The sequence below is a fragment of the Electrophorus electricus genome, chromosome 7, assembly GCF_013358815.1.
Source record: "Electrophorus electricus isolate fEleEle1 chromosome 7, fEleEle1.pri, whole genome shotgun sequence".
In the NCBI taxonomy this organism is placed as follows: domain Eukaryota; kingdom Metazoa; phylum Chordata; class Actinopteri; order Gymnotiformes; family Gymnotidae; genus Electrophorus; species Electrophorus electricus.
This window is the reverse complement of record NC_049541.1, coordinates 25911283-25923054: the sequence shown is the minus strand read 5'-3', so window position 1 is coordinate 25923054 and position 11772 is coordinate 25911283. Positions and strand designations below refer to the sequence as shown.

Here is an 11772-nt window from a genome sequence, read left to right as displayed (position 1 = left end):
TAGATGTCGCCTGTCGCTCACAATAAATGCGGGTCATTTTGAGAAGGAAATATTGTGGCTTTCCCCCTTTCTTCCTTATTTGGAGAAAGAAACAAGGCTGCATTCAAAGCCAACATTTTCCTTATAGATGCGTGCTAGCTATAGCGGAGCATCTGTGCAGAGAAGCCTCTAGAAAGTATTAGCCTATGTGCAAAACGCAGTTATCGTTATTTTACGTCTGATAAATACGTTATGCACAATTTCTTATACACAAACGTTCACATGCCCGCGTCGTTGTTGCTTCTTACAAAGCTGCTACAGTTTTTACTGCATGGGTATTTACTTGCTATTGATTTATTTTACAGCGTTACAGTTTATGTAGACTATATGGTTGGTGCAGAATTTGCGTAGTTTTTGTTTGTGTCCAAAGCCAAAGCCAAACTCCGCCCCAGATAGGAGGTGTGTGGGGAGGAAGCGGGCGGCGAACCTACACCGCACTTTCACTTTGTTTTCCGTAAATAATATCACGTCATTTCGCCCGAGATCCCCTGTTAGTGATAACCAAGAGTCTGTAAGGTAAGACAAGACATGCTTTCTTGGTACCAGTACATCCATTAACAGGCCACTTTCGAGGTAGAAGTGAATCACCAGAACCGGACTTTTAAAACGCCCGTCTCTTCGGTCCAGCGTGCTGGGTGCACTTTGGCTCAGCTACGGTGCCGGTCGGACCGATGGAAGAAATGATGTGTGAAGGCTGCAGTCCTGACAGCTCTCCAGACTAAACGCAGGACTGAGGGCAACTATCACTAATCGCAGCAGACAACTTGGTTTGTATTGCCTGAGAATGTATGTACCCTATTCAAACTGGTTCTCCGAAACGCCACGCTCACCATAACATCTCAAATTCAGAGTTAAAAGTCTTTAAAGCTCTCTTTATACATTCCACAGCACCACGGTTAACCTGCCAGTGACCTTTGGATATAGGTCTATAGTGAGGGTACCCATGAGCTTATGTGACACTGAGCTCTTAAGTTAGGCCCCAGCCCAGGTAAAGTGCTAAAGAGAAATTCTTCAGAGGGATACAAAGGTCAGTTTTCAGAAATCAGTTATTTTATGTTATTTTTTTCTGGTTCTCTATGTGTTTGTCAGAAGCATTGTTGATACTATCAGTAAAATGTGTTGTGTATAGGTCTCCATCTAGTTCACAGCGAATATTTAAACTCGTGCATCTTTGTGACATGTTGGGTATGACACCATGAAGTTGTAAAAGTTTCGAATTCTGAGGACATTTGTTTAATGGTCTTAGTGACGTTGCATTAGTGTTTTACTTTTCTGTGGGGGTAGTAAGACTCCAGTATATGACTGACAACTTCTGAGCCATCCCAATGTCACTACAGTTTCAGGTTTACTACACATTACTATTAGGCCAATATTCAATTCAGTCAGGAGTACAGTACAAAATATTTTTGAAGACAATTCAACCTTTGGTGTACTTTGAAGATTGTGTTGGTTTTCTCATAGAAGCTGTAGAAGGCCAGACAAGCTTGTATGTCCAACCCCTTACGACACTGTAATGCATTTCAGTAAAGGAGGACCTTCTGAAATTAGGTAGGAATACTTAGTTTTCAGTTGTTTTTAAATAAACCAAACTCAGTTCTATTAAAGTGACCCCAGAAAAGCTATTTTTGTTCATAATATATGTTAGCTTCAAAGAGGACTCGATTCTCTTTCTGGTCCACCGTAGCGCTTATGAGATCTCAGACCGCTCAATCACGCCACTCTTGAGAAATCAGACCCCATGACAGTAACATTGGTGTGACAGCGGTGGGCAGGTGCACCCTGCCAGTAGCCTCCGTCAGCCGGCAGTGGCGTGGCACGTGATGTTTTGTTTATGTTTCGTTCTCTGTTATACAAGTTCTCCCTTTTGTTTGTTGTGTCACGCCCAATGCAGGTGCTGTGTGTCTAACTTCACAGGCCACACCACTCACGTGCTCTTGTGTTTGTGACAGTTTGCTGATCTTTGTTACTGTTACGTCGGCTCCCTTTAGTTTTGGTTTCTTTTTTCTTTTTTTTGTAGTTTCATTACATTCTGTAGTCGGAGACGTGCTTTTGCTTCCTAGGAGACAATTCTGACAAAACAAGACCTGTTAAATGGCACAGCTACAAATTCAGGCCTATAAGATAATCTATATAATCTCTTGACTGTATGAATGCAATTCACTTTTGCTTGTCTTCCTGTGAAAACCATAAACATGTATGCATCCACAGATACCATGAATAAGTTCTTACACTAGCAAATGTGCACCAGTTCACACCAGGCTTCCCATAACCGCCCCCATTTAATTAAAAACATCTCATTACTGTACATTACACTTAATGCACAAGCCCGTATAACTCCACCGATATGTACCATCCCACTGTCTTAAATCGCTTGATCGCCACCAGCCCACTTTACCAAGACCAAGTCTTAAGCCCCGCCTTCAGTCACAGTGCTTGTTTTTCTTCCAAACACCCTTTAAATGTAAATGTGAATTTATGTAAATGTATCCTATCTGTTATTACAAGCTTGGTCTTATGGCGCTTCTATCAATGTCTGATTCTTTATATGTCTCTGTTGTATTTTTGCCCAGTATCAAGTTTCTTTGAATGAAAGTACCTACCAAATGAATGAATGTGAATGTAAAGACCTGAATTACATCTCTGTTCCTGAAGGCCATTTCAGCAGGAGATGTCAACGGCGTTGTGGTGCAGCTGTGTGTCTGTGAAGAGTGACCACTCTAAGGGCGATGAAGTCACTTGTCACAAAGACAGCCCTCTTTCTGAACCCAAGTACAAGCATTTGACTTGCATTTTTTCCTTTCTTTATTCGGGATTTTTGTCAAATACAACAGGCTTTCCTGCAGTGTGTTTCAAAGCATGTTATACTCACACTTACATACCATCCTGCTGTCTTAAATTTGTTATCCGCTGTCAGCATACATACTCATGGATCATCACACGAACTTATCTTTAGTCCCTTTCAAGGATCTTCTTTTAAATTTTGTTTTATAGACTTATTCTATATTTATAAATTCATAAATATTCTTATATATTTTAAAGGCCATTTCAACAAGAGACCCCAACTTCACATGAGCACAGCTGTGTGTCCATGAAGAGCGTGTGGTCTATAGGACGCGATGAAGATTTTCGCAAAGCTAAGCCTCCATCAGGAAATGGGTAGGAACTTTTGACTATTATGAATATTTTTTAAATGTAGTATTGGTGTATAAATTCATATATTTGTTTCTTAAAGGCCATTTCAACAAGAGACCCCAACTTCACATGAGCACAGCTGTGTGTCCATGAAGAGCGTGTGGTCTATAGGACGCGATGAAGATTTTCGCAAAGCTAAGCCTCCATCAGGAAATGGGTAGGAACTTTTGACTATTATGAATATTTTTTAAATGTAGTATTGGTGTATAAATTCATATATTTGTTTCTTAAAGGCCATTTCAACAAGAGACCCCAACTTCACATGAGCACAGCTGTGTGTCCATGAAGAGCGTGTGGTCTATAGGACGCGATGAAGATTTTCGCAAAGCTAAGCCTCCATCAGGAAATGGGTAGGAACTTTTGACTATTATGAATATTTTTTAAATGTAGTATTGGTGTATAAATTCATATATTTGTTTCTTAAAGGCCATTTCAACAAGAGACCCCAACTTCACATGAGCACAGCTGTGTGTCCATGAAGAGCGTGTGGTCTATAGGACGCGATGAAGATTTTCGCAAAGCTAAGCCTCCATCAGGAAATGGGTAGGAACTTTTGACTATTATGAATATTTTTTAAATGTAGTATTGGTGTATAAATTCATATATTTGTTTCTTAAAGGCCATTTCAACAAGAGACCCCAACTTCACATGAGCACAGCTGTGTGTCCATGAAGAGCGTGTGGTCTATAGGACGCGATGAAGATTTTCGCAAAGCTAAGCCTCCATCAGGAAATGGGTAGGAACTTTTGACTATTATGAATATTTTTTAAATGTAGTATTGGTGTATAAATTCATATATTTGTTTCTTAAAGGCCATTTCAACAAGAGACCCCAACTTCACATGAGCACAGCTGTGTGTCCATGAAGAGCGTGTGGTCTATAGGACGCGATGAAGATTTTCGCAAAGCTAAGCCTCCATCAGGAAATGGGTAGGAACTTTTGACTATTATGAATATTTTTTAAATGTAGTATTGGTGTATAAATTCATATATTTGTTTCTTAAAGGCCATTCCATGAGGAGAGAAGAATATATGACAAAAATCCAGATTAGTAGGAGCCTAAAATACACAGCAAAATGAAAATGCAAAGGAAGTAATCCAAACAGCAGAGTCAGAGGTCAAAATGAGAAGCAATGCAGATTCTGAAACTACACAGAATGACTAACAACTAACTTGGGGCAAAACTTTGCGGAGCGGACACATAAGACCACATTTCAGCATTTCAGATGAGAGCTCCCTCTGCTGATGGGGGGGGGGGGTAAATTTACACTGTATTAAGTAAAGTTTTACCATAGGGCATTAGGACAACATTGGGAAGCAAGCCACACATGGTAGAAATATTAACCAGTATGAATGAATATACTGGGGTGTATTGTGTACCTTTGTGTCAATGAGTATAGGTAATCTAAATCTTTAGTTTTTATTTACCATATATTTACCAATCATACACTATTCACCTGTATTGTAAAAAGACTCCACATGTTTAGCTTTAATATTTCTCCCAGCCTAGTTACAACAGCAATAATTGTTAGTTAAAAAATTGTTAACTAGCTTCATTTTTTATACCTAATTTGGGTATTCCTTTTTATTGTAGTTTATAACTGTTTCTTTAGTCATTTCATCTTTGGATATGAAAACTATATATACAGTAATCTGGTGTGTGTTATATTTGTAGTTCTTTTGGTCATTTGAAAGGTCTCTGCTCACTGAGGAAGATGTCCTTCGAAAGCACAAATGGAACCTAAAAAGGAAAAGCCAATGTATTTTCCAGGAAACAGCACAGCAAGGGCACCCTACACTACTTGGTGACATCTACACAGAGCTCTACATCACAGAAGGTGAGAGTGGAGAGGTTAGCAGCAACCATGAAGTTAAACTCATTGAGAAAACATCGGTGAGATCAGCGACAAAGGACAAACCAATCAAATGCAACGACATATTTAAAATCATACCAGGTCAAAGTAACATCAGAACTGTGATGACAAAAGGAGTTGCAGGCATTGGAAAAACCATTTCCGTGCAGAAATTTATTCTGGATTGGGCTGAAGGAACAGCCAATCAGGACATCCACCTAATTTTTCCTCTTCCTTTTCGTGAGCTGAATTTAATGAAGGACAGAAAACTCAGTTTGCTCAATCTTCTTCATCATTTCTTTAAAGAAATCGGAGGTTCACAAACTTTTGAAATGGAAGGCTATAAAGTCTTGTTTATCTTTGATGGTCTGGATGAGTGTCGACTTCCACTGCATTTCCAAAAAAGAGAGCGATGTTGTGACATAAGAAAGACAGTCTCGGTGGACAAACTGCTGACAAACCTCATCAAGGGAAATCTGCTTCCCTCAGCTTTTGTCTGGATTACATCCAGACCGGCAGCAGCCGGTCAGATTCCTTCCCTATTTGTTGACCGATTAACGGAGGTACGAGGATTTAATGACCCACAGAAGGAGCAGTACTTCCACAAGAGAATCAGTAACCAGAACCTGGCAAAGAGAATCATTGCCCACATCAAGTTGTCAAGAAGCCTCCACATAATGTGTCACATACCGGTCTTCTGCTGGCTTTCAGCCATTGTCCTTGAGAGAACCCTGGATGATGAGGAGAATACTGAGACCCCCAGCACACTGACTCAAATGTACACACACTTCCTCGTCGTTCAGACCGCCATCAAAAATGTAAAGTATCAGGGGACACAAGAGAAAGACGAGGTGATGATTTTCAAACTGGGAAAACTGGCCTTTTTGCAGCTGAGCAAGGGCAACATCATCTTCTATGAAGCAGATCTGAAGAAATGTGGGCTTGATGTCAGAGAAGCATCTGTGTATTCGGGAGTGTTCACCCAGATCTTTAGAGAAGAGTTTTGCTTATCTCAGAGAAAAGTGTTCAGCTTTGTGCATTTGAGCATTCAGGAGCACCTTGCGGCCTTGTATGTGTTTTTTGCTTTTAGCAAGCAAGACCGCCCAACCGATCCAACCTCTGATCTTGCAGTTCTGCTGAGAGCTTCGACAGTTTGTGAGCTCCACAAAACCGCTGTGGATATGGCTTTAAAGAGTGAGAACGGCCACCTGGACCTTTTCCTCCGCTTCCTTCTGGGCCTGTCACTGGTGTCCAATCAGCCTCTCTTGCAGGGCCTTTTTGCACAGTCAGGGTGCAGCTTGCAGAGTAATGATGAAATAGTCCACTACATCAAAGAGAAGATTCGAGAGGATCCCTCTTCGGACAGAAGAATCAATCTGTTCTACTGTCTCACGGAACTGAATCATCATTCTGTTGTGGAGAACTTGGAGAGGAGCTCAGGAATGCTGTCTATCGTCATGCTCATACCGGAATTGTGGTCAACTCTGACCTTCAAGTTTCAGACCTCAGAAGAAGAGATGGACTGCTTTGATTTGAAAACATGCATACGAACACCAAAGAATTGCTTGAAAGAATTCCTTGGTCCAGACGAGGTTCTCTCAAGGACGCTGCCAGCTGTGAAGGCAGCCAGATCAGCAGAGTAAGTTTTAGGATCACAATAACCACTGAAATATTCATGGCACAGTCTTCTTCTGAGATAGGAACAATGAGACACCTTGTATTTACAATTATTTATCAACAGACCAGACGTTTACATAGAGGACACATGCAACTCAAATAAACAAGAACAATCCCAACTAAACATTATGTGAGAGTTACTACAACTGATACAAGACAAACTAAACTAAACATAATCAGGCCATGATTCTTTTCCACAAAAATGTTAAGCGATGTGGAAAACATTAAATGTTGTTCTCTTCACTCTAAAAATAAGGGTTACCCTTTATTCAGCTTTAAACTAATGAGGACTTTATAAACAATTTATCATGAGTGATTATAATGATTATAATGATGTTTTATTTTCACCCAGGCTGAAGGGTTGTGGACTCACAGAGAAAGGCTGTGAAGCACTTGCTTTGGCTTTCAGTGAAAACCGATTAGAACTCCGAGAGCTGAACCTCAGAGAAAACAGGTTGAAGGATTCTGGAATGAAGCTGCTCTGTGCTGGACTGGCAAGTCCGTACTGCAAACTGGAGAGACTGGAGTAAGAATTTATATATATATATATATATATATATATATATATATATATATATATATATATAGAGAGAGAGAGAGAGAGAGAGAGAGAGAGAGAGAGAGAGAGAGAGAGAACGAGAGAGAGAGAGAGAGAGAGAGAGAGAGAGAGAGAGAGAGAGAGAGAGAGAGAGTCATGTATTAATATTAAACTCAACCAACAGTAACCACAGTCGGATGGGGAAAACTAAGTACCTAAAGATGGGGGCAAACAGTGATGTCAGCAAATTGCACAAGATGTTGCCACTAAGGTTTTGGCAAAATTCTGTGGCTGCTCAAGTTCTGTGTGCAATATTATTTATATGCATGTGCGCTCCATGTCAGATTATAGGTGAAAGATTCTCTAAGGATAAACTTGCAGGAAAATGTTGACATTTTTATTGGTTCATCCAACAGCTAAAGGCAGTAGACTAATATTCAGGCTAGTGATTAAATCACTGTTTCTCTGTGATGAAACAACCATCTGGACTTAAAATTTGATCCTGAAAGGCTTAATGTTACAGTCCTACAGTAACAGTAGTGGATGTGTTTTCTTGCTTGTGTGTGACTAAACATCACTGGGAAGATATTCAAATTTATGTCTGATTTTTAAGTCATAATTTAATGAGACCGAATGACCAAATTAGAGAAATGAACATGAGTGGTAAGAACATTTGTGAGAGTTCCAGCACTGAAGTCACTGTGGTGCAGTTTCGTCCTCTGGTGTGATGGTGTGATCTGGTTGTTGTTTTAGGCTGCGATACTGTAATCTGGGAGTGGGAAGCTGCGAAGATCTCGCTTCAGCCCTCAGCTCCGCTTCCTCCAGACTAAGGGATCTTAATCTGAGAGACAACAAGCATATGCTGGATTTAGGGATTATTCATCTTTCCAAAGGTCTGAAGAATCAAAACTGTAAACTTGAGAAGCTACAGTAAGTGTTTTAGCAAAACATTATTATAATTAATATAATTACAATAATATTATATGTATTGTAATAATTAATATGCCAAATTCATTTCATGTTTGAATAATAATTTGCTTGTGTGGATTTGGAGGATGGGGGGGGGGTCGTCTTCACATTGCCTCCTGGGACTTTTAAAGATCAGCTTTGTCCATTATCAGATCAATCTTACAGATTAATCTTAATGTTTTTACTTTACTGTTGAATTCATGCTTAAAACATGGAAATTTACTCTCCTGTCGGTGTAAACATGTTCACTAGCTAACTAAATAATTTATGACATTGAGAAATATGTTTTGTCCAAAGCGTCTAGTCACAGTTGACATGTATGCATGCATCTTCTCCTTGAACATTTTAGAAGTTCAAGTCTTTGCAGACATTTCAGTGCTCCTAAGTATGAGGTAACATACATATTGTACCTCCTCACTTGTTTATAAACATAAAGAGATCAGAGCAGTTCATTAATCAGATGACTGCTGTAAAAAACCCACCAACCCCAGAAAACCCAACTTCATCATGAGGGCAATAATTCATGAAATAATACTCAAGAGGTGGTTTGAAGCAAGTGGAGATGTGTGTTCAGCTCGTGATCTAATTAGGTGGAAAACTTCTATGTTAAACTTGCTAGATACTTACATGAAGGTGCTGGCACATGATTTGCAATCAACCCCCAGATTTCAGCCCTGAGAGGAGTTACAGGCTATGCTGATTTATCATAGCCGGAAATATGACACACATTGGGACTGTTTGGTTACCGATCCCATAAACATATCAGAGATTCGTACCCCAGGTTAGGGAAGCACTATGATCAGCAACGTGCATCAGCTAGGTAACGAAACGTCTACAACCTTGTGCTTGTCCCATAGGCTGTCGGGTTGCATGCTCTCCGAGATGAGCTGCGGTGCGCTGGCTTGTGCTCTTGGCTCCAACCCTTCAGGTCTGAGGGAGCTCGAGCTGAGTTGTAACAGGGTGCTGGACGCAGGCGTGGAGCACCTCTCCGACGGGCTGCGGGGTCCGCACTGCAAACTCGAAAAACTCTTGTGAGTGTTAAAATCTTAGCACAATGGTATGCCATGATGTTTTCCGCTCGCCTGTTTGAGAACAGACGCTCAGACATGTTTCTTCCTCTCCCCTTCCAGCTTGTGTCGCTGTCACCTCACAGAGAAGAGCTGCGGGGCCCTCGCACGCGCGCTCCAGCCCAACTCCTCGCGACTCAGGGAGCTGTACCTCAGTGGCAATCAATTGCACGACGCAGACGTCAAAGCGCTCGTTGCGTTGAAGAAGACGCCACACCACAAACTGGAGAAGCTCATGTAAGCTAAATGCATTAAGAAGCGCATGCATTGAGGAGCAACTACGGTGTTACGGAGTGTTTCAAAGGTAGATGCGCTGAGCAAAGACCCGACAGTGAGCAGCAGGATTTTCTTCCGCCTTTAGGTTCTGCATGCATGCCACGCTGCACGGATTAAACGTGCAACGTAACAAATCTTACTCATACGCACATTTGGTGCATGCAGGTCAAACAATTGCCGCGACACAAATGCATGAATGAGTTGCTGAATTGGATAATAACATGAGAAAAAATAACTGGTTTAATTACACTCAAATGAAGAAGCTTTCCTTTGTAGTCTGTCCTTATATTTAGTCAGTATATTTATATTTTAGTTTGGTTAGAAACCCTAAAAAAAAACCCCACAGTCCTAATGACCAAACGCACCGAGACTAAACGCCTAGCTTTAGGTCGTGGTTAATGGACCTGGTCAACTTTGGTTTCCTTGCAGCACAAATAATGTGCTGTGTCTGAGGACCACCAGATATTAAAATTAAGATTCATTAATCTTCAGAGGCAAGCTGAGCTCAAAGGGGAATTTAGGCAAAGGAAAATTACAAAAATTACAAAATATATTTACGAAATATATTTACTAAAGATATTAACTAAACGATAACATTGGGGGGGGGGGGGGGGGGTAACCAACACCTGTCACAGTCACAGGACAAATACCTGGTCCTGTCTCTAGACACATTTTAAGTCGCACCAAGTACATGCTGAGATGCTATTGTAAGAAAAAAAAAGAAAAGAATAAAAGACAAATACCTAAGCATCAATATTAGAAACTTATATCAGTGTTATTAGTATGTATATTGTCCTTGAAAACCACTGTGTTTTTGGCCTTATCTTTCTTCTGATTGGTCAACAACTAAGAGTCATTTTTAATATAAAGTCATTCCTCTGTTTTTTTATTTTTAGTGCGTATGAATTGTTCTTATTTCCTCTTGTTGCGGTTTACCTGGCAGTTGGTAGTACACACCAGCCGCGAGTGTTTCCGTGCCATCTGCAGGAAGGGCGCAGAGGACTGGAAAGGCACTCTACCCAGCAACACGACCACATGGACATCCAGACAACACGAGAAAGATGCACGAAAGCAGAACACGAAGTGCTCCACACAAACGGATTTACAAAGACATAAACTTAGCAACTGAGTTCAGCATCTAAGACTCATTCTGTGCCTTTTTTTTATTAAGGTATGTTTGTATTTTTTTTAACCGTATTTTCTTAACCATACATATGTAACTCCATATTTTAACAGTTTCTGTGCAGAAGTGCGATTGGTCAAACTACACTTAATTTCTAACACTGGTCCACTTTACCCCTCACTAACAGGAAATGTTGTAACAGCGAGGACGCATGTTGAGCTTTATATATTCACAGCAAAGATAGATAGAATTTATCCAAAGCAGATTTGCACTTGTACTTGCGTAAGGAATGTTTCATAAAAGAGAAAAAGAAATCAAATAATAAATGCTAATGGTTGCATCGCATTGTGTCATGCCACAGGAGAAATGGATTATAATAATATTATCTAAGACATAGTTAATAGAAAAGTATATTAAATTCACTTTAAATCATGAAATATTTCATGTCCTATTCTCATAAGATTTGGAGTAGAAGACCTCTGAGTGTATTTATAAATGTAGCTTTAGCCACTTAGACTGAATTCATATCCACTAGATGGCGCCCTAATTATATCAAATTAGGCTTCAGAAACCCTGACCGTTTTTAAGAGCAGAGTTCAATATATAAACATATCGTGATATTAAAATGGTAACCGTACAGTGGACGTGAGGTCCACCAACATGTATACTACTCTCTGTGAATTATTCAAAGCCGATACAAAGAGAAAACAAGTAGCTTCAAGAACAGGAAATGAGGCCTGTGGGTTCTTTAAGGGTGAGGAGTGTATTCCCCGCCCGGATGAATCTCCTGTCCGACGGGTATCCACTTCAGGTGCTGTACCTGTACTCTTAATATCCACAGTAACGCAGTTTCAGTGCTCCTTACGTTTGAAGTTACGTCATTCTAGTTGCCGTTCAATTAGTGATTCACATTTGGTGCTCACAGAACTCGACCCTACTGGCTTTTCGTGTGTCGGACGTGTGTATATCTCTCCTGCTTTCACTTGTCTTCTGTTTGCCCAAAACTATTTGACCAAATACTCGCAACCTACTTTGACCA

At 40.4% G+C, this 11772-nt stretch overlaps 1 protein-coding gene across 6 annotated transcripts; it reads left to right on the top strand.

The window, feature by feature from the left end:
* Nucleotides 1-461: 461 nt before the first annotated feature.
* On the top strand, nt 462-11170 carry LOC113581715 (NACHT, LRR and PYD domains-containing protein 3-like). Of its 6 annotated transcripts, XM_035528727.1 has the most exons (17): nt 462-555; nt 667-825; nt 928-1066; nt 1501-1587; nt 2692-2808; nt 3079-3195; nt 3272-3388; nt 3465-3581; nt 3658-3774; nt 3851-3967; nt 4044-4160; nt 4926-6722; nt 7113-7286; nt 8052-8228; nt 9125-9298; nt 9398-9571; nt 10554-11170. In XM_035528727.1, the coding sequence occupies exons 4-17, from the start codon at nt 1553-1555 to the stop codon at nt 10558-10560; spliced, it is 3357 nt and encodes a 1118-aa protein (XP_035384620.1). In that variant the 5' UTR covers nt 462-555; nt 667-825; nt 928-1066; nt 1501-1552; the 3' UTR covers nt 10561-11170. The 6 variants fall into 6 exon arrangements, with proteins under 6 accessions (XP_035384620.1, XP_035384621.1, XP_035384619.1 ...); XM_035528728.1 differs by lacking the exon at nt 928-1066 and having other exon boundaries at nt 667-806; XM_035528726.1 differs by having other exon boundaries at nt 928-1587.
* The last annotated feature ends 602 nt before the right edge of the window (nt 11171-11772 follow it).

Bases quoted from the DNA above. Each gene is read 5' to 3' on its own strand.
- LOC113581715 (XM_035528728.1), top strand. From the start codon at position 1,553: ATGCATTTCAGTAAAGGAGGACCTTCTGAAATTAG. The intron at 3,968-4,043 runs GTAGGAACTTTT...TGTTTCTTAAAG, and splicing joins AAGCCTCCATCAGGAAATGG to GCCATTTCAACAAGAGACCC. The intron at 8,229-9,124 runs GTAAGTGTTTTA...CTTGTCCCATAG, and splicing joins TGTAAACTTGAGAAGCTACA to GCTGTCGGGTTGCATGCTCT.